General features: G+C 45.8%; 1 protein-coding gene across 1 annotated transcript; it reads right to left on the bottom strand.

Moving 5' to 3' along the window:
* Positions 1-8,812: 8,812 nt before the first annotated feature.
* LOC126471031 (uncharacterized) lies at positions 8,813-26,139 on the bottom strand. The gene is made up of 2 exons (XM_050099096.1): positions 25,528-26,139; positions 8,813-8,821 (listed from the first exon to the last, which is right to left on the bottom strand). Exons 1-2 carry the CDS (start codon positions 26,137-26,139, stop codon positions 8,813-8,815), a joined length of 621 nt encoding a protein of 206 aa, XP_049955053.1.
* Between the last annotated feature and the right edge of the window lie 410 nt (positions 26,140-26,549).

The following is a 26,549-nucleotide window of genomic DNA, read 5'->3' as shown; positions in this document are numbered from 1 at the left end:
AGGGGTCCCATTACGCTCCTAACATTGGAGCTACCAACTACCAATAATCCCACCCTCTGCGACTGCCCGTACCTTGAAGGCTGAGAATCACCCTCTGAAACAGGGCAGACAGCTGCATCTGGCTCAGCCAGAGACAGTACCTGAAACCTGTTTGTCAGACGAACCGGGGAGGCTTTCTGATTAGCCTCTGGGGACGTCATTCGCTGCCTGCCACGCCTTAGAACGACCTCCCAATCAACCACAGGCGAGGGCTCAGCCCCACTGCAGGCAGCAACCGGGGCAACCACAGTGGCAGACCGATCTGGGGACAGACGGGACGAGGTTGACATCCCCGTGATACCCAAGTCCGGCTCCACACAGTGGCGACCATTGGCAACAGCCTCAAGTTGCGCGACCGAAGTCAGCGCCGTCTGCAGCTGTGAGCGACGGGATGCCAGCCCTCATCCGAACACAGCAATCACAGTCATTGTCCATTGTAATCGATGTTGAACAACAGTTACTGAAACACGAGTCCGTGCCTAGATAACGCAAGGGAAACACACAAAGAATGTATGAACTAACCTGTACAAATGCCTAACGACTGCGCTGAAATCTGCCTGAATTTACGATTACAGTAACTAAAACTCGAAATTACACCTCCTATACGAAACTAACACGCAATTTAAGTAAGAATCTACGAATTAAACACAGAAAAGAAGCTATATACGTATCTTTCTGCGCTGTCCTTGTGCACCAACTGGGAGCTCAGGCTACACTGGTCTCTGAGAGCCTACTAGACAGACAAGTGCCACTGACGTACCAAAACAAAATAAATGCCTAACGACTGCGCTACAACCTGCCTGAATTTACGATTACAGTAACTAAAACTCGAAATTACACCTCCTATACGAAACTAACACGCAATTTAAGTAAGAATCTACGAAGTAAACACAGAAAAGAAGCTATATACGAATCTTTCTGCGCTGTCCTTGTGCACCAACTGGGAGCTCAGGCTACACTGGTCTCTGAGAGCCTACTAGACAGACAAGTGCCACTGACGTACCAAAACAAAACAAATGCCTAACGATTGCGCTACAACATGCCTGAATTTACGATTACAGTAACTAAAACTCGAAATTACACCTCCTATACGAAACTCACACGCAATTTAAGTAAGAATCTACGAATTAAACACAGAAAAGAAGCTATATACGTATCTTTCTGCGCTGTCCTTGTGCACCAACTGGGAGCTCAGGCTACACTGGTCTCTGAGAGCCTACTAGACAGACAAGTGCCACTGACGTACCAAAACAAAACAAATGCCTAACGATTGCGCTACAACATGCCTGAATTATGATTACAGTAACTAAAACTCGAAATTACACCTCCTATACGAAACTCACACGCAATTTAAGTAAGAATCTACGAAGTAAACACAGAAAAGAAGCTATATACTTATCTTTCTGCGCTGTCGATGTGCACCAACTGGGAGCTCAGGCTACACTGGTCTCTGAGAGCCTACTAGACAGACAAGTGCCACTGACGTTCCAAAACAAAACAAATGCCTAAAGTCTGCGCGACAACCTGCCTGAATTTACGATTACAGTAACTAAGACACGAAATTAAACCTCCTATACGAAACTCACACGCAATGTAAGTAAGAATCTACGAATTAAACACAGAAAAGAAGCTATATACGTAACTTTCTGCGCTGTCGATGTGCACCAACTGAGAAGCTATCTCAACCAGCTGTGCCCAGCTTACATTACTGACACCTCCACGGGCTGTTTGCTTTCAGACACGGCTAAGGCCACCCTCGCCACCACGTTTGCTGCAACCTCTGCCTTCGCCGTCTTCAGTCCCGTTGCTCTCGGACTAGGCAGTGCTGGACCCAGAGCCTATGGATCTTGATGCGAACCAGACTCCTTTGTCTTCGCCTCTGTTATCCGACCGTGAGGCGCTTCTGCTGGCTCCCATCGACGCATCTACCCCTAATGACATTGTATCGGCTTTTCCAACCATTCTGTCGGCCTCAGATCAATATGTGGGCCTGCGCCTTTTGGTCAGGCGCGCAAAGGTCAGTATCTGCATACCATTACAGATGGCGCCAGCATGGCAGTATACGCAAATCAGACGCCGTAGCACCGTTCTCCGGGAACACTGTATGACACCAGTGCCCTATCCAGCGTTGGCATTAAGGACTCTGACCACAGCGCTTGGGGCCCAGTTTGTCAGCGCAGATCATCTCCTCAGTTCGACAACTCAGCTCCATGGGACAGTGATTGCCGACGTCATAATTTGTTTGGTCAGTAAGAACCAGCGCAGCTAGAAATGTAGTTTGCTGTTGAGCTGACAAAAGAATTTATTCAGAGATCGAAAGTGCTTGTTATGTTTCACAATACTGCTTCTCAAAAGGCAAGTAAATGTGTTTCATTATTCAATTGTAGCACTGTCTACTGATATTACTTAGTATGATCTGCTACCCTGGTGGGTCTCCTGTTTCCTAGTCTAAGAATTACTGTTGTTTCCACCGGGGATACAACATTCAGGATCTATTTCCAGTATGTACCCTTTGTCCGAATCGTCTGGTATGTCCTCCTCCGCAAAACTTTCGAGGCGCTCTGGATGCCATTTCGATTTAAATATGGGAAGATATTGCATCGTTGCCCAACTGTGTAACGTATTTCCATCGAAATATATGATACAAATTCCATACTTTTTTCATAATAATCTAACATGAATGAATTATTCACAACTACATGTATTCAAGAACAACGAACAATTTAGATCTGATGCCTCGTTTAATAAACTGGACTTGTCAGATGTTGCTAATAAGTTGCAACCCCATTTTAATAATTTTGAGCAAAGCGTCCTATACCAGACAAGTGGAGGTAAGATAATTTGCAGGATCCAGTTCATATATCCTAAGGAAAAGACGGAAAAGTTTTTGAACTCATTGTCAAGGAGCAGCACATTAATTTTTAAATACAAATCAGAATGTGCTCTAAGTGTTTTACGCTTGAATATGTTCCATACACTGGAGGCGCTCTGGTATTCCATCTCCGTTATTAGTGAATCGGTCGTCAATCTCTTGAATGTTTTGATTGCGATCAGGCAGTCTTGCAGGAGAATCGATTGCTTACTTATTCATATCGCCAAACGCCATTCTGGCTTACTAAATTAAACTCATCGTCATTGGGAAAATATGCCTCCATTACCTTCAGTTCATTCACTTTACCATAAAATGCACACATTTCAAGGGAACATGTCAGAAAATTTGGCGAATCAATAAATCTGAAATTTATATTGCAGTGCGTTTCTTGGTGAATCACCTGAAAACATTTTTTGCATGATTTTGGGAGTAGGTACTATACTGGTGACTGGTAGAAACTACTGATTGTCAACTGAATGTGCAAGTAATTTTTCTTTGGAATAAAAATGACACAGGCCCTGTTCAGATTTTACAACATATTGATCGAAGGAATAATACTACTCTGTGGGAGCCTCAACAAGCTTTTATGCAGTAGGGATGACATCTAACTGTATTGTTATCATTCTTCGAGATAAATTGATTTGCGTGACTGTCGTCACGGTATTTTGTAAAATACAGAGGTGCAACACGGAGTTAATTGTCTTTCCTCTTGTCTTTCACAAACATACATTCACAATCTGAGTACTGGATGCCATAGACATTTACAGACACGTCATCATTCTGCTTTTCGAAAGTGTGAATATGTTTCAGCTCTGCGGGGAATGGTATGCCGGTAAACTTTAATTGATTTTCGTAACTCCAATATTTATACGCACTTTGTACATCCTTATTTACAGGATACATTCCTGTTGGAAGAGACCACTTAAAATAAGCATTATCCACTTACCTAATGTTTATCACTGCAATTTAATTTTCTACTACTTTTAACAGTTTCTGTGTAATTCTACATAAAATCCCTTTTTTTCATTAACACACAGTTTAACTAGTTTCATCAATGCCCAGCAGGAATAGCGGACTTGGAAAGTTTCCAGTTATTTAAAAGACACTATGTGACACTTGCTCAATACCATTTTACTATTGTCAGCAGACAGTGACAGAGGTGCAATCTATACAGGGTGGGTCATAAATGAGGAAATATATGTCGAGGACCGCATACTGCTATGCGTAACACGTGACGCACCGTTGTTAATTTCGTTCTCCTAGGTGTACTGTGTACGTAAAACAAAAACACCTGTTAACCATTGAACGAGATTCCGACGAGCCTCACGATCACGACTTGTCATTCACCCATAGATACAATACATGACACACCAATTAGCTGATGTGTATCTGCCAGCGTTGAAAGATACGAGAAAGAACAAATCCCATCGTAATGTATGTGAAATTGTATCAGAACTTGTGAATCACACGCTGCCGACGGTAACGGAATGTACAGTCCCATGTTAGGGCATGTGTGTCCTGTAAGCGGAAGAGTGGTCAATGGCGGAAGTAAAACCGCGGCGTGCATGACTTGTTTACAACACCTCTGCGCTGCTCACTCTGCCGGATACTCGCCGTGTTAACAGCTGCTAACGACCGCGTCGCAGTGTTACTACAATACCATGGCAAGTTTCACAAACGAGGAATACGCCGACATCCACCTCACCTACGGGCTTGCAGATGGAAGAGCTGACGTTGCAAGGCAACTGTATCACGAGAGGTTTCCTAGCCGGCGCCTTCCACTCGCAAAAACGTTTGTGGACAGGTGCTTGAGGGAGTATGGTGCATGTGTAGCACCTCCAGGATTTAGTGATCGTGGCCAACCGTCGACGTACAGTGCGGATAACGAAGAAAAACTGTTACAAACTGTTGCGGAGGACCGAACAATAAGCACCAGGTCTCTCGCTACTGTGGTCGGAATGTCACAATCTATTGTTATGCGAGTACTCCATAGAAAATATTACCATCCCTTTCGCATGCAGAAGGTACAGGCATTATTGCCGGAAGACTACCAGAGGAGGTTGGACTTCTGGAACTTTATTCTAAGGCGTCAGACCCACGACCATTATTTTTCACGAACAATACTGTTCACCGACGAAGCCTATTTCACGAAGGAGGGTATAGTGAATTCGCATAATTGGCAGGGGTGGGCGGAATAAAAGCCCCACAGCACAGTGATACGATGGTACCAACAACGATGCGGTGTCAAAATCTGGTGTGGTATTATTGATCACGACAAAGGCTTACAGGAGAACGGTATCTGCGTGTCCTGGTTGCTACATTACCGGAATTGTTGGAAGACGTCAGTTTGGCCTCTCGTATGAATCTGTGGTACATGCATGATGGTGCCCCCGCTCACTTCAGCAGCACAGTTCGACACCGCCTGGACAATGCCTTCCCTTCGAAATGGATCGGTAATGGAAGCCCTGTACCATGACCAGCAAGATCGCCAGACCTGAATCCACTGGATTTCTTTTTGTGGGGCCATCTGAAATCTGTTATTTATGAAGGAGAGGTTGTTGATGTGACTCTTCAACGCAAAATACAACATGCCTTTGATATTACGCAAAGAGATACAGACATGTTGGATCGTGTTCAGCAATCCTTCCTGCGAAGAGTTCAACTTTGCCGCACACATCGTAGCCATCATTTCGAACAGTACTTATAAACCGCCACTGCAGCTTCTGGTCATGTGTTTCTATGTTAGTTTCGATTTGTACAGCTGTACTGTATTCGTTTGTATTAACTGCCACATACCTGTGTAGTTGTATTTTGCATTCTGCTTCTATGTACTCGTTTCTTAAAACTAAGCCTGTGACGCAAAAACCAAATTATAAAACATGCAGGTAGAGTAGTGCAGCGCCTCCTCACGTTCCTTTCCGTGTGCCAACTAGCCACGCTACATAATACCGACCAGCGTAACCGGTACGAGAAAGATGTGGGCGCTGTCATTGTTCGCAGAGTCACGCAGACCGTCGCTTGACGCCGCATACCTCTCCATCTCGTGAGCGGCTAGACTACCTACAACACTCGCATGTTGTACTTGTTGCCGATCAGTCCCCTTGGCCAATGTCGGCGCACAGTAACACCCGAAAGTCCACTTCATATTTCCGTATTTTTACCATTCAATTGCATTGTCATTTATTGACGTAGGAACATGCGGAAAACGAATTTATGTTTGTAGCTCAGTGTGTGACACTTTTCATGACAAATTTTTCCTCAATTATGACTCACTCTGTATATTGAGGTATATCTGTTTTCCTCACCTGTCTTCGGAGAGAGAGCAAACTGGTGCAGAGTAGCAAACTGTTAATCTTAATAGGTGGGTTCATACGACGCACTTTGGTCTCGAAAATGTGAAAACAGACATCCAAGAAACATGTATGGTCCTTAAATCCAAGCCCAACCTCTAAAACATCGGTCCATATTTGTCTTCCAAATACAGACTGGGCATCAGGCAATTTCAGATCATTTGTTTAAAGAATTCATCTGCTGATTCACCCATTACATTACTATTATTATTATTAGTTTAGTCAATGAAAGCTCAGCATACCGAGGTGGTCGTCCTCCCCATATTCTCCGCTGCTGCTGTTTCTGCTAATACTGCTTCTTCCTCTCGCCGATTTACTGTTGCTCCAGCTGCTCGACCAGACCACAGATTATTCACTGTTCAATCAAGAGGACTGCAGATTCTTAACATTAAATGAGAAAAAATATGCACTCATATATATATATGAAACACGTATAAAAATGACAGACTGCATAAGAAGAGAAATACTTACATTTTTTGTTGAATTTATGACTCCAAACTGCATTTGTGCAGGAACTCTGCTCCTTCCTGTAGATTTTTTCCTCAGCTGGCTCTGACTCCAGGAGCTCAAAAGATGTTTGCAGGTCTGAAGATGAAGCAGAAAGGACTTCAGTAAATTAGAAGTTATGGTTTTTAATCGCTCCGTAATGTGTCGAATACTTCGGAGAGAGCCTTCCCACTGCTGCTGAGGCAGCATTCTTACCTCGTGTATGCTGAATCACAACTTGAATACAGCACAATCTGTAGCACTAAATAAGAAACTGTATGTAGAGACGAAAAATTTATAACAAAATTACAGTAAAATGTAAGATTATAGGAAACAGCAAGAAGGACACATTTTTTCCTCGAAGCTGTAGCTCTGCTCTCTCGACTCGCAACCGATCCTATAATGTCTACCGTTCCAGGTGATGTTCACAGCTCTGAAGATTCAGCAGGAATGACTTCTCTGTGAGTCGATGCTACATTTTTTACACCCTCGCCTGCCCGCTCAGTCAGCAGAGTTCTGTTATGTTTTGTGCTGAATCAGAGACTAAGCAATCGTATTCACATAAACTCAAGTTCCCCACATATACCAAGCGTGAGAAATCAGATAAACCCAAACAAGCTGGAGCTGTTTTGAGAGAAGAAAGAGCGAGTTGAGACGTGTTCCTCCACGTTTGCTAGGGCTTTTGTCAAACAGCTTCTGCTGACTGCTGTAACCTCTAGCCTCTTTTAAAAGAATAGGCTTAAACCAGTTTTTAAAATATCAGAATTTACTTATATAACAGTGACAGAAATCCAGAGAGCGAGGCTTACTCGGAATTTGAATTTAAAAAGGCGAAAAAGAATCCTGACAGCGACTCCCCACACCCAGAAATTTCTTGTGAATCAGGGCTCCAGATTCGAAAGAAAAAATGTGGGGGATTCTCCAAAATTTATTGTGTACCAGAGAACGCATATGCGCAATTTTTAAAAATATTAAGCGTGCGAACCATCAATATTTATTCCATAAGCACATTAGATCCGAGAATTCCAAAGGGAAAATAACTCAGTCGTGTGTATTATGATAAAGAGCATATTCAATAGTCAGAATGGCTCCAGAACACTTTCAGAGTCTACTCAGTCTTCACTGTGAATCAAAGTTCCACAAGTTAAAAGACAAATTCTTCTATAAATTCTAATTTTCACACATCATATTCTATTTACATAATGTTTCATTGTCTTGTCACTCTTGTTAACAACTTCAATTTTACTTAATCACATATTCTGGACAATACTTCTAGTGTCTTATTAGTGCATTTGGAGCAAAACTATATATAAAGCTGCTATGTTATAGCTGTAACCATTCAATGTGAACAGTTACAATAATTTTTAACTACAAGGAAATAAATTTTTTTGTCTGAATCAGTGTTGTCGACAGCGCACATTGCATAAATATTTTTGGCCGGGTTTTCATTTTTTGTTAATATTTTAGTTAATGAACTTATTTTTTACTGTACGCCACTCATTTAGTTGTTTATTTTATGAAATTTCGTCTGACGATCGTATTCGTAAGACTCGCACACCCAACGAAATAGTCAACCAGAGACACCACTGATGGTACCGAGTGCTCCATGTACGTTGTAGCTCCTCGCGACACTGATTAGCTGTCACTGTGCAATCGAATCCCATGATTAGATTTCCACTAGCCGTATTGGAACCGATCATTGCCACCGCCCCGGGCTACAAATGGCAATGAGCTGTTTCGCCGTCCTCGTAGTTAAAGCGCGATCTTTCTACCAATCGACAAACGGCGCACCGCACAGTTGATACTAGCGCTGCATTTGCAGGACGTCCCTCTTTCCTTCTACTCCCTCTCAGAGTGTAAGACGAGGAGTCATAAAATAGTGCTAACAGGCTAGTCTATTGATCGGTTTTTCCGGAAATCAGTCGTTTGCAAACATAAAATTACAACACAGCACTACGCTTCAGTCTTCAAATCACTCAAATTAGGGCTGAAATCTAATACAGCCATCATAACAGTGGAAGAAATGAAATTTATGCGCCTCCATACTATGAACCTTTTTTATTGCTTAGTAAGTCTGAAACAATTAAGGACACACATGCAGCACTTGTGTTTCACAAAGTGTGATCCGTACTCATTAAAAGTTCTTTCTAATGAATTGTTACATTATTTGATGGTGATAATGAGACTCTAACAAATATCTTGAAAAAATTATCCTCCTTTCAGTTATTAGCTTTCTGAAACAAAAAAGGTCATTCTGTCGATTTAGGAGAGCGATTAACGCACTGTCTATGTGGTTCTGCCTGCAAACAAACGGATGACTGTTCCTTAGGTTTTTGTATCACTCGGTGTTGAGGGACAATGTCAGTCTTACCAGGGACCTCCTGTCATCTCACGTAAATGTAACTGACACGAGAATGCCAGCTCCACCATACTTCCCGTCAGATCTTCCAGATTTAGAATTTCTGTGATTCCCTAACATGCTCGAAGATAGTGCGGTGATGGTTCCTTAGAAAGGGAGCAGCCGTTTTCCTTCCCCATCCTTTCGTAATTCGAGCATGTGCTCCGTCTCTAATGATCTCACTCTCGATGGGACGTTAAACTTACATTTACTTATTTTTTGCTCCACTTTTCTCAGTGAACTCTTGGGATGGTTGATACGTTGCCTTATTTGTTCAACACGGCCGTACCGTGCAATCGGGGTGTAAAAAATGATGCAATTACTCTTCAGTCCAGGAGATCTTTTTCCATACTTCTAACGTCGAATGGAATGATCCTGAGGGCATAGCAATCTCTGCGACATGTGGTGAGTAATAATACAGTTGTTGGTAGGTGGCTTCATAGGCTCATACCGAGGAACTGGTTTTGTATGGGATGTCGAGTGACTTGGTGCTCGGTGGCCTGCCTGCCCACAGTTACAAGCCGTGATAGACGCCAGCGAACTCCGTCGACTCGTTGCAGCCCAAGGAAGTTGACTCTGACGATGGCGGTTTTACATTATACACTCTACACACCGTGGCACATGGACTGTCCGAAAGCGCCGACGTCACGTGGCACGCCCAAAACTTCCTGTTAACAACAAAACTTGGATAATCCTGCATGGGGAATGATGTAATGATTGTAAATGAACAGACTATCAATGCTTCCACGATCCGAATGATTAACATACAATGCAGACACCTAAAATTGAAATAAAGAATTAAATCTCAAATCCGTCAGGAAGTAGTCATTTTGTATTTGATGTCCCTTCCTTTTCCCTCTCTTAGTTTGCAGTTCACAAACTCAGTTTCAAACGTATCCCATATTCGTGAACTGAATGGGCATAGCTTCTTATATCTTTATATACTAACTCTGCCGTCTCGTTTTTTAACTAACTGTAATTGGAGCAGTCTTGCTTAGAGGTGTTTAGCCACTGAACTTTCCGTCCTTGCTTTCCATAACAAAACAACAATATTAAATAGGAAACATATTGATGATGTTCTGAAAACGTTTTTAATTGGACATAAGCCGCGTTTCGCTTCATAGAGCATCATCAGGTGGCGCCTGAAAATGCCCTACGAAGCCTAAGCCGACTGATGACTAAATAAATCATATTTTGCAAAACATTGGAGATGTTGTTCCTGTTTAATATTAGTATTTAACTATCCTCCATTGACTAGCTTCAACTTTCCGCTCCTGTCTGACTGTCTTCTGAGTTTTTCACTCGAATGACCTTCCGTTCTTATAATTTACATTCACTTCCATGAAGAAGCGCTTGATGTCTTTACCAAAACTTTTGGTGCTGTACCGCTAGCACCAATTGCTGTTTTACCCTTTTACGTACATTCAAACTGTTTTTGTAATTCTACTTCTTTTCTTGAAATAGTAAAAGCGAAATACTTACCGGCAAAGCTGGCATTCCTAAAATAGACAGTACCATTGGCAAGCTATAATGACATTCTTCGGTCACATAGAAAAATTTCACAGAATTAATATAGTTACCGAATGAGGGGAACTGAAGAACCGTCATTCACAAACAGCCGCAGTTTCTGCGTTTGGTGAGAAATCGAGAAAAAAAATTGTTTTCAACATGTTATCCGGCCCAACGTGCATTAGATATCTATTTATTAAGCACTATTGAAGATGTAGTAACATAAACGTCGATCTTACAATGAGGATGAAAAATGGAGCGGAACGATTTCAATTTTTGTTTTGAATTTTACAATTGCGCTTCTACAAATATATGTTATGCACACTTCGCACTTAGAGGCTGAAATGTAGTGCTGTGGTACTCCTTCGGAGAAAACCTTTGTTTATTCCTCTTTACTTTATGAGGCAGCAAACATTTGTGGGGTTTCTATGTAGAAGAGACTTGTTTTCCTACAAAATGACCTGACTGTGTATTGTTTATATAATTTAGTCCAAATAACAATTACACTTCTGGCGAATAACTGAAATGTCCAAGTATGTTGTTCAGTAACTCACAAACACTAATGTGATACTCGTGGAGATTTACTCATCTGCATGAACCCTCGAGAGGTAAGATCACACGACATAATAACCCTTCGTAGACATCTGCCTTTCCCAGAATAATATTTGCAATTCGTCACGTTTTAGGTGATCGGGCGGATTGCTTTCGTCAAGTACGTGAATTTTTTATGTCTCTACTTAATACATCTCTAGCACATCGTCATCAGTTGATTTTGAAATGCAAAAATGTGAAGTTGAGTTGTGGCACAGTAATTAGAATTGATTATGTCGAATACACTAATTTTTCTCTTCTCCGTTGCGTTGCCTTTTGGTCGGTCATTGCTTCCATTGCTGCCTGTGTCCTTAAATTGAAGATGTCATACATTTATCATATTCCGCTATGACTTGGTTCCACAGAATACTTGTAAGAAATAGAGGCAAACTGACACTCTAGAATTTAATTTGCCAAAGCTTTAGAAATACGATGCCTGCATCACAATATTTTACTGGACTACTTCTAGCCGTAAATCACCGCCGTTTGTAAGTACGACCGGTATAGTTTCTATTGCACCTCTTGACGGTTATAAAAGAGTGTGTTTAAGCGACAAACGGTTAATAAAATCATTAAATCAAAAACCTATTACTGTACTATTACTTGCTCTCTCATTGTAATGCTCATGTATCAGTTATTTTTCAATAACTGCAATTCAATAACCCATAGGCCACCTATAGAGGTTGAGGAAGGGTGGAGGGTGTTACAGAATAATCGTTCTATAAACCCGGTACTTGTCAGTTTATCTTAGAGTTGTAGATTCTGGCCATTTCCTGCCGAATTAGAGATTAATATGCATTTCAACGTACAGTGCAATACAAATTGCATCCCTAATCATATATCCTCGACAAGAGCAGAGGTTGAAGTGCGGCTCGTGTCGTGATTAAACTCGTTTGCTATCTGCTATAAAACTTCAGTGTACTATTGATGCCGATTTTATTGTTTTGCTTAAAGTCGTTGAACTTGTGGCATATTAAATTATTGTATGTATTCAACTATAAAACATAGTTTGCACTAAATAAGTAAGACTAAACAGTTCGAAGTACTTGAGCTGAGGAAGTGAGGGTGTGCCAAATGCTTAATGAGTATGTCACAAAATATCCTGAAACTGTCATACCATATACATGTGACCAAATTTGGCGATTCACGGGTGGGATTTAAGATTTTTCTCATACTGAATTGGAAAAAGAATGTTGAAAAGAACGTTATCTAGTTCATCTCCCACAAATTAAATATATTCGCAAGTGCTAGCTATTTAACAGATAATCAATTTTATGTCAAACAAAACACATGTTAAAAACGGAATGTCTGAGCTCAGTATCCGAAGTATGATGTGGCATTAGAAATTGAACACTTGCTTCGACAGACAGAGATAGAAAATGGCATCGGACATGGTGCCCACAGAGTCTCTATGTTTGTATGTACAGGTGTTATGGGTATTGTGGTGTCACCGCCAGACACCACACTTGCTAGGTGGTAGCCTTTAAATCGGCCGCGGTCCGTTAGTATACGTCGGACCCGCATGTCGCCACTATCAGTGATTGCAGACCGAGCGCCGCCACACGGCAGGTCTAGAGAGACTTTCTAGCGCTCGCCCCAGTTGTACAACCGACTTTGCTAGCGATGGTTCACTGACAAAATACGCTCTCATTTGCCGAGACGATAGTTAGCATAGCCTTCAGCTACGTCATTTGCTATGACCTAGCAAGGCGCCATTACCAGTTACTATTGATACTGAATCATGTACCGTCAAGAGCGACGTTCACCATTAATGGATTAAAGTTAAGTATACCACCAGTTACGTCCGTTTTTTCTAAATTCTAATTTCCTTGTCCTGTTCCAGACCTCACGGCAGCCACCGTGAGCTAAAACGAGTGCCTTTCGGCTTCCTCTAGTAAACCGGTGTTGGCTCTCCTGCCAACCCACAACATTGGCGACTAGGCAAGACTGCATTCTTACGTATACTGCCCTGATTTACTTGTGTAATGGCTTCGCCACCATCTCCAGATGTACTGTCCGAATTTTGTCGCTCATAGAATCAGCAGACGCAGGCCTTACTGGATGCCCTTGGACAGCTCATCCAGGGCCAACGTGCAATGCAAAACGATGCGGCAGCCGCCGCTCCACCGCTAACGCAGCCACAACACGCAGTTGCACCAACTTTTCGTCCTTTTGATGCTGCACTGGAAAGCTGGACGGAGTGGTCACGCCAATTTGGATTCCATCTCGCCGCCTACAGAATTCATGGTAACGAGCGGCAGCCTTTTTTGTTGTCCTCCGTAGGGGTGCACATGCACCGTGTGATAGTCAAATTATTTCCCCAACGTGATGTAGCAACTCTGTCCTACGACGAAATTTTGTCTGCATTAGATACATATTCCAAGGAATCAGTCAATGTAGTTGCCAAATGGTATACCTTCTTTCGTACAAAACGTACGGCAGGTCAGACTAATCTGGAGTGGGTTGCAACCTTGCAAGGCCTTACTAGGGACTGTGCTTTTGAGTGCCAATGTGGACTCCCTTATTCAGATACTATGGTACGTGATGCCATTGCACAGAACGTTTCTGATGTTCGTATAAGGGAACAGATTTTGAAAGTAATCAATCGCTCCATTCAACAAGTGGTGGACATACTGGATCGGCAGGACACACCTGACTTTGCTCAGGAATCATTTGAAACTTCGCCACCCGTGAGTCAGGTTAACCGACCCGCCGGGCGAGCTGCACGGAACAGTAAACAGTCCTCGCGCCATGCCGCGCCCCTGCCGCAAGGCGCTCAGCCACATATACCGTGCCGGCATTAAATGCAGTGCTAAAATCATGCCCGCAGTATGCTACTAGACATTCGCGTGAGAATTGCCCGTCACGCCAAGCTATTTGCTTTTACTGTAATAAAAAAGGACATGTTCAAAGTTTTTTCCAGCAAAAGCTCAGATCGGAAGCTCAAAACCATTCCAGGCCCTTTGCTTCACGCTGGAATCGGAATCGAACCAAGGATACTCAGGCTCGCAAAACTTCGCCCATGGATATTCATATAGTTCATTCCACTCCGCCCAGTACCACACTCTCTAACAGTGACTGTGTTTGTCCCACACATAGTGTGCGTCGACATCGCCGGAACTCACGCAAGTGATTTTGTACCAGTGTCAGTTCACGTTGCATGAGACAGTCGCTCTTGTCGTCAGCAGGGCAATAAACTTTTTGTGGACTTGGACATTAACGGCACAGTGATACCATTCCAGCTCGATACCAGGGCTGCAGTTTCACTGATCAATGAAGACACTTACAATCTGCTGGGAACACCTCCGTTGCATGCCGCAAATGTTAACTAGCTATGCAGGTCCAGAAATCCCTGTGTTAGGACAGTGCAGCCTTCTTGCAACATACAAAGGGCAAACAAAACTTGTGTCATTTTATGTCCTTCGTTCTTCCTCTGCAGTGAACTTGTTTGGTTTCGATTTATTTCAGTTGTTTAACTTGTCTATAGTAAATCAGGTCCTATTGGTGAGCCAGACTGTGCCTTCCGACAGTATTTCTCGTCTATGTGAAGAATTTGCAGACATTTTTGCATGGGGCCTCGGCTGCGCTAAGAACTATAAACCACATTTGGAACTGAAAGTAAACGCGTGTCCGAAATTTTTCAGAGCGCGCAATGTTCCCCACGCATTACGTGATGAGGTCGCAAAAACATTACACGATTTGGAATCACAAGGTGTAATTGAACATGTGCAGGCTTCTCTCTGGGCATCACCCTTAGTAATTTTGCAAAAACCTTCCGGAAAATTGAGAATTTGTGTGGACTTCAAGGCAACAGTGAATCCACAACTAGTGACTGCAACTTTTCCTTTACCCCGCCCGGAAGATCTTTTTGACAAACTGTGCCCGGGTAAATACAGGGCTATTACAAATGGTAGAAGCGATTTCATAAATTCACTGTAGCTCCATTCATTGACATATGGTCACGACACACTACAGATACGTAGAAAAACTCATAAAGTTTTATTCGGCTGAAGCCGCACTTCAGGTTTCTGCCGCCAGAGCTCTCGAGAGCGCAGTGAGACAAAATGGCGACAGGAGCCGAGAAAGCATATGTCGTGCTTGAAATGCACTCACATCAGTCAGTCATAACAGTGCAACGACACTCCAGGGCGAAGTTCAACAAAGATCCACCAACTGCTAACTCCATTCGGCGATGGTATGCGCAGTTTAAAGCTTCTGGATGCCTCTGTAAGGGGAAATCAACGGGTCAGCCTGCAGTGAGCGAAGAAGCGGTTGAACGCGTGCGGGCAAGTTTCACGCGTAGCCCGCGGAAGTCGACGAATAAAGCAAGCAGGGAGCTAAACGTACCACAGCCGACGGTTTGGAAAATCTTACAGAAAAGGCTAAAGCAGAAGCCTTACCGTTTACAATTGCTACAATCCCTGACACCCGATGACAAAGTCAAACGTTTTGAATTTTCGGAGCGGTTGCAACAGCTTATGGAAGAGGATGCGTTCAGTGCGAAACTTGTTTTCAGTGATGAAGCAACATTTTTTCTTAATGGTGAAGTGAACAGACACAATGTGCGAATCTGGGCGGTAGAGAATCCTCACGCATTAGTGCAGCAAATTCGCAATTCACCAAAAGTTAACGTGTTTTGTGCAAGCTCACGGTTTAAAGTTTACGGCCGCTTTTTCTTCTGCGAAAAAAAACGTTACAGGACACGTGTATCTGGACATGCTGGAAAATTGGCTCATGCCACAACTGGAGACCGACAGCGCCGACTTCATCTTTCAACAGGATGGTGCTCCACCGCACTTCCATCGTGATGTTCCGCATTTCTTAAACAGGAGATTGGAAAACCGATGGATCGGTCGTGGTGGAGATCATGATCAGCAATTCATGTCATGGCCTCCACGCTCTCCCGACTTAACCCCATGCGATTTCTTTCTGTGGGGTTATGTGAAAGATTCAGTGTTTAAACCTCCTCTACCAAGAAACGTGCCAGAACTGCGAGCTCGCATCAACGATGCTTTCGAACTCATTGATGTGGACATGCTGCGCCGAGTGTGGGAGGAACTTGATTATCGGCTTGATGTCTGCCGAATCACTAACGGGGCACATATCGAACATTTGTGAATGCCTAAAAAAACTTTTTGAGTTTTTGTATGTGTGTGCAAAGCATTGTGCAAATATCTCAAATAATAAAGTTATGGTAGAACTGTGAAATCGCTTCAATCATTTGTAATAAACCTGTATTTTTCGAAGTTGGACCTAGCAGATGCGTACTTGCAAATACCGGTGGACGAAGAATCCCAGCGCGTTTTGGTGGTTAACACGCATCTTGGTTTGTATCGATTCAAACGACTGCCATGCGGGTGTGCATCCGCCCCTGCATTGTTTCAGCAATATCTACAAACTGTTTGTGCGTCGGTCTCTACTGCAGCAAACTATCTGGACGATATTGTGATCTCCGGAAAGACGGAAGAAGAACATTTAGCCAATCTCAGAACATTATTTCAGGTCTTGCGACAAAATGGTCTTCGCCTGTGGAAGGACAAATGTGTGTTTTTTGCTCGTGACTTACCCTACCTGGGGCATGTACTCAATGCCCAAGGTATACATCCCAGTCCCGAGCACATCCGTGCCATACAAGACTTGCCTTCGCCGCAGAATTTGAAGCAGCTACAGAGTGTGCTGGGCAAAATTAACTATTATCATCGCTATGTTCCCCATGCCTCTTCCATTTCAGCTCCGCTTCATCGCTTACGCCGTAAAGGTGTTCCGTTCGTCTGGACGACGGAATGCGAACAAGATCGCCCTATTGCCTTTGCGTCCAAATTGCTCCCGTCTGCGCTAAGAAATTATTCACAGATCGAGAAAGAAGCATTGGCTCTCGTATTTGCTGTTACAAAGTTTCATGATTTCTTGTATGGTCGTCACTTTACCATCATCACAGACCACAAACCTTTGATATCGCTTTTTCATCCGACCAAGCCTGTACCTCCACGTACAGCGCAGAAATTCATTCGCTGGTCTATTTTCCTCTCGCAGTACCGCTACGATATCTTTTATCGGTCCACTGCTAAGCACGGAAACGCCGATGCGTTGTCCCGTTTGCCTGTTGCTGAGGATAGAGCATTCGATTCCTCCGAACTTCCTTGCATGTTCATTGATTCGGAAACCGATGACGTGGTCGAATCGTTTCCGATTGATTTTCGTCGTGTAGCTACAGCCACAGCTGCCGACCCTATCCTTGCTACCGTTCTGCGTTTTGTTGCTACGCAATGGCCCTTGTCAAAGTCACGGATCGGGGATACGTTGGTTCGCCGATTTCTTGCTCACCAGGAGAGACTTTTTGTACGACGTGGTGTTTTGCTGTTGCGTTCTGATAATGATCAGTCCAGGGTCATGGTCCCACGTTCGTTACAGTCCTCTGTCTTACAGCTTCTCCACCAAGGACATTGCGGTATAGTGAGAACGAAACAACTTGCTCGTCAGCACTGTACTTGGTTCGGAATCGATGCCACGATTACGAATATGTGCTCTTCTTGCATGGTGTGTGCCGAACAACAATCAGCGCCACCGCGGAAATTCTTTGCATGGCCAAAAGACACTTCCCCTTGGCAACGCTTACACATCGATTTTGCTGGTCCATTCTGGAATGCTCGATGGTTGGTTGTGGTAGTTTCATTCAGTAATTTTCCTTTTGTTGTCCGGATGTCTTCCACGACGTCATCTGCCACCATCCAAGCGTTATCTGCTATCTTTTGCATTGAAGGTCTTCCACAGACTATTGTTTCCAACAATGGCCCACAATTCATGTCCGCAGAATTTCAGTCATTCTGCAAGGCCAATGGTATTCAACATCTGACGTCCGCGCCGTTTTCGCCACAGTCCAACGGTGCCGCTGAACGATTGGTCAGGACTTTCAAGTCACAGATGTTGAAGTTGAAAGAGTCGCATTCTCGGGAGGACGCGTTATTGCTCTTTTTTTCCTCGTATCGCTCTCAGCCCCGAGATGGGTCGCTCACCGGCTGAGTTGCTTCACAGTCGCCCTCATCGCACCTTGATGTCTTTGCTACATCCGCCGCATCAGGTTCCTGTGCAGCGGCAGACACCTGCTTTTGCTCCAGGCGACGTTGTCCACTATCGTCACTATCGAGGTTCACGGCGATGGCTCGAAGGGCGCATCCTTCGCTGCCTCGGCCGCGTAATGTATCTGGCTTTGGGGGCCTCTGGTGAGGTGCGTCGGCATCTCAATCAGCTGTGCCTCTGTCGTCGCACGGGATCTGCCGCTCCCCTTCTGCTTTCAGCGACGGTGCCGTCCGGTCAGCGCCCTGGGGACCCATCTACTGGCTCGCCTCAGCCCCAGGTGTTACCGACGCTGCCTTCCATTTTGCCCCATGGCGATGCGCCGCCGCCGCCGCCGCCTGTTCACCCGCCGGCGACGCCCGCAGTGGACGCGTCGCTGCAACCGTCGGGCGCCTCCCTGGGTCACGCGCCGCCGATCGCTTCCCGTGACCAGTTGTCCTCCGACATGGAACTCTTGCCCGCTCCGGACCATATGTCGTGTCGTCTTCGCCCGTCGGATGCCCCGGCCCGATGGAGGTCGACCCTTCGGCCCCTCCTGTCTCTCTGCTGGCGCATACACCGCATGTTGGCGTGCACCCTGGAGCAGGTGTTTAGGCGTTTCCTAGCTCCCCGCGGTCTGAATGGCAGGGTGCGGGTGGCACAGCCTCGCCTGTTGTTAGGCTCCCCACCTCGTCGCATACGTCGACATGGGGTCCTCCCCACGGCGGGCGGAAGCCTTATGCCACAACCGTGCGCCGATTTGCGGGGGAGGAATGTGGTGTCACCGCCAGACACCACACTTGCTAGGTGGTAGCCTTTTAATCGACCGCGGTCCGTTAGTATACGTCGGACCCGCATGCCGCCACTATCAGTGATTGCAGACCGAGCGCCGCCACACGGCAGGTCTAGAGAGACTTCCTAGCACTCGCCCCAGTTGTACAACCGACTTTGCTAGCGATGGTTCACTGACAAAATACGCTCTCATTTGCCGAGACGATAGTTAGCATAGCCTTCAGCTACGTCATTTGCTACGATCTAGCAAGGCGCAATTACCAGTTACTATTGACACTTAATCATGTACCGTCAAGAGCGACGCTCATCATTAATGGATTAAAGTTAAGTATTCCACCAGCTACGTCCGTTTTTCTACATTCTAATTTCCTTGTCCTGTTCCAGACCTCACGCCAGCCTGCGTGAGCTAAAACGCATGCCTTTCGGCTTCCTCTAGTAAACCGGTGTTGGCTCTCCTGCCAACCCACAACAGGTATAGGTGCAGATGTTGTGATTATTTGCGCTTTAATACTTACCAACTTCAATGTGTAAGTTGGCTAGTGGCTGCTTCTAACAATTTTCCTGCAAACACTTCACTTAATTCACAATCTGATTTTTTTTTCTACACGGTCATGTGAACTACGCTCGTCAGTATAGACTAGTCATTTGTTTTCACGCATTTGACCTTCAACACCTGACCTGCTCCCCAAAGGAAAATAAACCTGAATATCTTGCTTGTGCAATGTGTACAAAGCAATCTAAACATACTGCTCGTACTAGCTCAGCCATCACTATAAATATCAGCACCCTGTATAGACCCCAATGTACAATGTGTGGTTAAGAGTACATTGTTGTGAGACTACTTGTGTAAATAACTAAACTGTATCCTCCATTTCCACATTCAAGTGTGGAGTACGCGAAATAGTTGGTCTGGCACCAGAAGTGTTTCAGTCTGTCTTGTCTTCTTGACCATTGCACTAGATGTGTAATTATGTGTAACTCAAATGCGTTTATCTAAAGTTATTCAACAAGATATTGCGATACCAACGTCACCTTTCTTCCAGCGACTCCAGTTTAAATTCCCTGAGCATGACTCTTACACTTGTGTAACTACTATACCGAACCGTTACAATCCTACAAGTGGTCTCAGAATTCCGTCGACGCATTACATCACGGGGAGTTTATGTGGACCCTAGAGATTGGAGCACTAGAACTGGTCGCATCACAATCTTGTATACGATTTTCTTAATGGAAGAACCGCGTTTCCCACAGTCCTAAAAATAACGGTAATCGAAATTTTCTTTTTATTGATTTCATGTCACTGTCGGGTTCAGCTAAACTGGTGGCTGTCCGACCTTTGCTTAACGTGATTCAGAAGAATGAAGACCTTCAGTTGAGCAACAATAACTTTATTGCGAGCGCGTATCTGACGACGCCCGGCATGCATGGACAGACCGGAGCTATAAAATTTGCTTCCGGCCTATACAGAGGATCCTTAATCCTCGGAAACTTCCGTCGTTAGGAGAGAAAACAGTACTCGTCCACACAAGTCAGGAGGCACGGAACTACTCACTAACTCAAAAAACAAGAAATAATAACAATAAACAGAACATATATAAAAGCTAGAAAACACAGCGCCTCCAGAGGCTGGGCGCGGAACTACACAAACGTCGCGTAAAGTAATTACGACCGCACACCACTGCACTGACACACGCGCACAGCGCGCGCACACACACACACACACACACACACACACACACCGGCGAGCTTGAATTAGCGCGCGGCAGCGTCGCTACATCAGCCCCCCGAGCGGAAGCGGAGCGTCGGCGTCGAGATACCGCGCCGGAAAGTGCACCCGACATCCAGAACGGGTCGTCTACATCTACATCTACATCCATACTCCGCAAGCCACCTGACGGTGTGTGGCGGAGGGTACCTTGAGTACCTCTATCGGTTCTCCCTTCTATTCCAGTCTCGTATTGTTCGTGGAAAGAAGGATTGTCGGTATGCCTCTGTGTGGGCTCTAATCTCTCTGATTTTATCCTCATGGTCTCTTCGCGAGATATACGTAGGAGGGAGCAATATACTGCTTGACTCTTCGGTGAAGGTATATTCTCGAAACTTTGACAAAAGCCCGTACCGAGCTACTGAGCGTCTCTGCTGCAGAGTCTTCCACTGGAGTTTATCTATCATCTCCGTAACGCTTTCGCGATTACTAAATGATCCTGTAACGAAGCGCGCTGCTCTCCGTTGGATCTTCTCTATATCTTCTATCAACCCTATCTGGTACGGATCCCACACTGCTGAGCAGTATTCAAGCAGTGGGCGAACAAGCGTACTGTAACCTACTTCCTTTGTTTTCGGATTGCATTTCCTTAGGATTCTTCCAACGAATCTCAGTCTGGCATCTGCTTTACCGACGATCAACATTATATGATCATTCCATTTTAAATCACTCCTAATGCGTACTCCCAGAAAATTTATGGTATTAACTGCTTCCAGTTGCTGACCTGCTATTTTGTAGGTAAATGATAAAGGATCTATCTTTCTGTGTATTCGCAGCACATTACACTTGTCTACATTGAGATTCAATTGCCATTCCCTGCACCATGCGTCAATTTGCTGCAGATCCTCCTGCATTTCAGTACAATTTTCCATTGTTACAACCTCTCGATACACCACAGCATCATCCGCAAAAAGCCTCAGTGAACTTCCGATGTCATCCACAAGGTCATTTATGTATATTGTGAATAGCAACGGTCCTATGACACTCCCCTGCGGCACACCTGAAATCACTCTTACTTCGGAAGACTTCTCTCCATTGAGAATGACATGCTGCGTCCTGTTATCTAGGAACTCCTCAATCCAATCACACAATTTGTCTGATAGTCCATATGCTCTTACTTTGTTCATTAAACGACTGTGGGGAACTGTATCGAACGCCTTGCGGAAGTCAAGAAACACGGCATCTACCTGTGAACTCGTGTCTATAGCCTTCTGAGTCTCGTGGACGAATAGCGCGAGCTGGGATTCACATGACCGTCTTTTTCGAAACCCATACTGATTCCTAAGAGTAGATTTCTTGTCTCCAGAAAAGTCATTATACTCGAACACAATACGTGTTCCCAATTCTACAAATTCGTCCTCAAAAGGAGGAGGAACAACGTCAGGAGGCGGATGTTGTGCTGCGTTGGGCGGCGGATGTTGAAGAGCCGGCGCCGGAGATGTGGCGTCAGTGTCTGGAACAGCGGTAGATGGATGCCTACGACGAGGTGCTGCTAGTGGGGTGTCAGGAAAAACATACGCAGGTTTAACCCGATTCAACGCAACAGTCGTGGTTTTGCCGTTCACTAGGAAATCCATGGTGTGGGCACTGCGCCGTAGCACTTCATATGGACCAGAATAAGGAGCTTGTAGAGGCGGTTTAACGCCCTCAGTGGGGAGCATGACGTGACGACATTGTTCCAGGTCCTGGTGCACGAAAGTGGGCGGCTTGCCATGACGTGTGGCTTTCGGAGGGCGAATCTTTGATACATGGTCCCTCAATCGTCGCAAGAAATCCGGCTGGCCAGTAGCAACTGTCTCTGTGGCATCAGCGTCTACAAAGTCACCAGGAAGGCGCAGTGTTTCTCCATAAACCTGTTCTGCCGCTGACGACCCCAGGTCGGGTTTGAAAGTCGTCCGTAAGCCTAACAAGATCACTGGTAGTGCTGTTGTCCAGGTTTCTTCGTGGCACATCAGCGCGGCCTTCAAACAATGGTGCCAGCGTTCGATCATTCAGTTGCTTGCTGGGTGATAACTTGTGGTCTTATGGTGGGTGTAACCACAAAACTTGGCCAGCTGTGAGAACAGATCTGATTCAAATTGCCGTCCGCGGTCAGTGGTAATATGTAGTGGGCATCCAAATCTTGCCAACCAAGTCATCGCAAAAGCGGAAGCTAATGTATCTGCTGTGATACTATCCACCGGCACTGCCTCCGGCCAACGTGTAAAACGGTCGATCATTGTAAACAGATATCTTCGCCCGTTCGAAGGTGGAAGTGGTCCGACTACATCTAAATGAACGTGGGCAAAGCGGGCGGTGGTATCCGGAAAATCGCCGATCGGTGCGTGTACATGGCGGTTAATCTTGCAGCGTTGGCACTGAAGACAAGATTGGACCCACTCGCGGCAGTCTTTTTGCATGCCTGGCCACACGAAACGTTGCGATACTAGGCGGAATGTCGGGCGTACCCTGGGATGGCACAATCCATGTACTATATCAAAGGCTTGTCTTCTAAAAGCCGGCGTCAGAAAGGGACGAGGTCGGCCGCGAGAAACGTCGCAGTATAGCTGTGTATCTTCCCCCGGAACATCAACGAGTTTCAGTTGCAATGCGGAAGCCGTGTCTTTAAGATAGGCAAGGAGTTCTTCGTCGTCTCTCTGTGCCTGTGCCAGTGCAGGAAAGTCTTTGGTACTGGAAACACTGCTGATCCGTGAAGGGCAATCCGCAACGATGTTGTCGATCCCAGAAATATGTCTAATGTCGGTACTAAACTGGGCCACGAACTCAAGGTGATGAAATTGACGGGGAGAGCAGTTGACACTATTCCGACGGAAGGCGAACGTGAGTGGCTTGTGGTCTGTATATATCGTGAAAGTTCGCGCTTCCACTTGGGGGCGAAAATATTTCACTGCCTGGTATACTGCCAGGAGCTCACGGTCATATGTGCTCCATTTTCTCTGTGCAGGCGAAAGCTTGTGGGAATAATACTCCAGTGGCTGCCATGCGTTGTCGGGCCATTGTTGTAACGCGGCACCGATCGCCGTCTGGCTCGCATCTACGACAATTGCTAATGGAGCGTCGAGCCGTGGGTCTGCGAGAAGCGCCGCGTCGGCCATGCTCCTCTTTGTTGCCTCGAACGCAGAACACATGTCCTCTGTCCACTGTATCAGAGACTTGCTATTTACTTTAGGGCCTGATAATGCCGCCGTCAAAGGTTCCTGCAGCTCCGCAGCGTGAGGAAGGTGTCGTCGATAAAAATTGAGCATCCCCACAAAACGACGTAATTCTTTGATCGTAGTTGGTCGGGGTAGCTGCAAGATAGCGTCCACCTTCTCGGACAGAGGAAGAGAGCCTTCAGCAGAAATCTTATGGCCAAGAAATATCACCTCTGACTGCGCAAAAACACACTTGTCCACGTTCAAGACGACACCGTAACGCTCCAATCGCTCGAAAATCTCTCGCAGATGTTGTCGGTGTTGATCGCGGTCAGCAGAGAACACTAACACATCGTCCAGGTAGGCGAAACAGAACGGCAGCCCCTGGAGAACCGAGTCTATAAACCTTTGCCAGGTCTGAGCGGCATTGCGTAAACCGAAAGTCATAAATTTGCTTTCAAATAAACCGAAAGGCGTTATTATTGCAGTCTTTGGAATGTCGTCATTGACCACCGGAATCTGTGTATACGCTTTAGCGCAGTCCAGAACTGTGAACACCGTGGTACCATGTAAAGCGTGATTATAATCCCTCAGTAACGGAACGGGATATCTGTCCGGCACTGTTCGCGCGTTAAGCGCACGGTAGTCACCGCATGGGCGCCAAGCTCCACCCTTCTTCGGAACAAGATGTAATGCGGAGGACCACGGGCTCTTAGATGGCCGCATTATGCCCTCGCGAATCATGGCGTCAAATTCTGCCTTCGCTATCTTCAATCGGTCCGGAGCGAGACGCCTAGGTCGGCATGCTACTGGGGGACCATCAGCCGTTTGAATGTGATGCACCGTGTCATGTGGTATGAACCTGGGAGCGCCGGGCGGCCTGGTCAAGTTCGGATAGTTAAGCAGTAATTCAGTGTACTCACCCTCCGTAGCATGGACCAGCTTGGCACTGTGCGTTGCGGTGTTGTGACGGAAACCCGTGACTGCTAAGCCAGTGACGCTGTCTACCAAGCGTGCGTTCGCGACGTCCGGCAGCAGGTGGTAGTGCGCGAGGAGATCAGCCCCGACGATCGTCTCCGTGACGTCAGCCACTGTAAAATTCCACTCGTAAGCGCGACGTAGGCCGAGATTAAGCTCCATCCTCTGTGTGCCATATGTTGCGATGGAAGAATTGTTGGCAGCCGTCAGACGGAAGGCAGTTGGCGGCCGGCAACGATGTATGGCTGTTCGTGGTATGATACTCAGGTCCGACCCAGTGTCAATTAAAAACTTAACGCCGGAACTCCTATCGGTAACGAACAGGCGCTTGGAGGATAACTGGCAGTCGGTTGCACCTATTGTCGACCACCGGTGGCGTTTGGGTGCGAGCATGGCGATGTGCACTTTCTTGCCCGATCGCCGAATCGTCGGTGGTACCAACACAACGGTACCTCGCCTTGCGGAGTGGTAGAATCGCCGGAAGATCTGCTTCTCGAACGCTGCCGTCTGTATGGGCTTCTTCTATTATTGTCGTCGTCACGTGCCAGCAGCGCACTGACCTGGGCGCACAAAAGCTCAACCTTGGCAGCGAGAGAATCATGGTCGGCTCGTGCTACAGACGCGGTACTGTTTGCAGTGTTGTCCAACGCCGCGACTGCGCTGACCGGAGCCGGTGTGATCGCGTCCTGAATCCGGTCTGCTAGTTGTTCCACGTCATCCAGCGGCATGTCCGTTTGTGAGGCGATTATGGCTTTTATTTGCGGCGGCAACCTACTGCTCCACAGCGTTCTGAGCAGACTGTCTGGCACAGTAACGGTGTCAACTTTGCTGCGTAGATGTCGCAGGTATTGAAAAGGCTTCCTGTCGCCAATTTCTTCCTGTGTCAGAACCTGACGTATCCGGTCCTCTTGCGACGCGGCCACCCGTCGAATCAACTTTGATTTTAGCCTGGCAGAAGCTCCAGCCTCGGACGGTGCTGTGATTATGTCCTGCACCTCGGCTGCATAACGTTGGTCGAGTTGGCTCACAATCAGCGCAAATTTAGTTGCTTCGACCGTTATTCCAGCGCAGCTAAAACTTGCCTCTGCCTGCGCGAACCAGAGTACCGGGTTGTCGGGCCAGAACGGCGGCAAACGGACTGCAATCCTGGAGACGGCCTGCTGTTCGGTCATTATGTGATCGTTACTTACGTAGCTCACGGCTGCTTCTTCTTAATCACGTCGGTCTCTGCTTGAATCACGTCGGGGTCACCACTTGTCGGGTTCAGCTAAACTGGTGGCTGTCCGACCTTTGCTTAACGTGATTCAGAAGAATGAAGACCTTCAGTTGAGCAACAATAACTTTATTGCGAGCGCGTATCTGACGACGCCCGGCATGCATGGACAGATCGGAGCTATAAAATTTGCTTCCGGCCTATACAGAGGATCCTTAATCCTGGGAAACTTCCGTAGTTAGGAGAGAAAACAGTACTCGGCCACACAAGTCAGGAGGCACGGAACTACTCACTAACTCAAAAAACAAGGAATAATGACAATAAACAGAACGTATATAAAAGCTAGAAAACACAGCGCCTCTAGAGGCT

The sequence above is a fragment of the Schistocerca serialis genome, chromosome 3 (genome assembly GCF_023864345.2).
Source record: "Schistocerca serialis cubense isolate TAMUIC-IGC-003099 chromosome 3, iqSchSeri2.2, whole genome shotgun sequence".
NCBI classification, from domain to species: domain Eukaryota; kingdom Metazoa; phylum Arthropoda; class Insecta; order Orthoptera; family Acrididae; genus Schistocerca; species Schistocerca serialis.
Note: the sequence above shows the minus strand (reverse complement) of the source record. Positions and strands in the feature narration are given on the sequence as shown.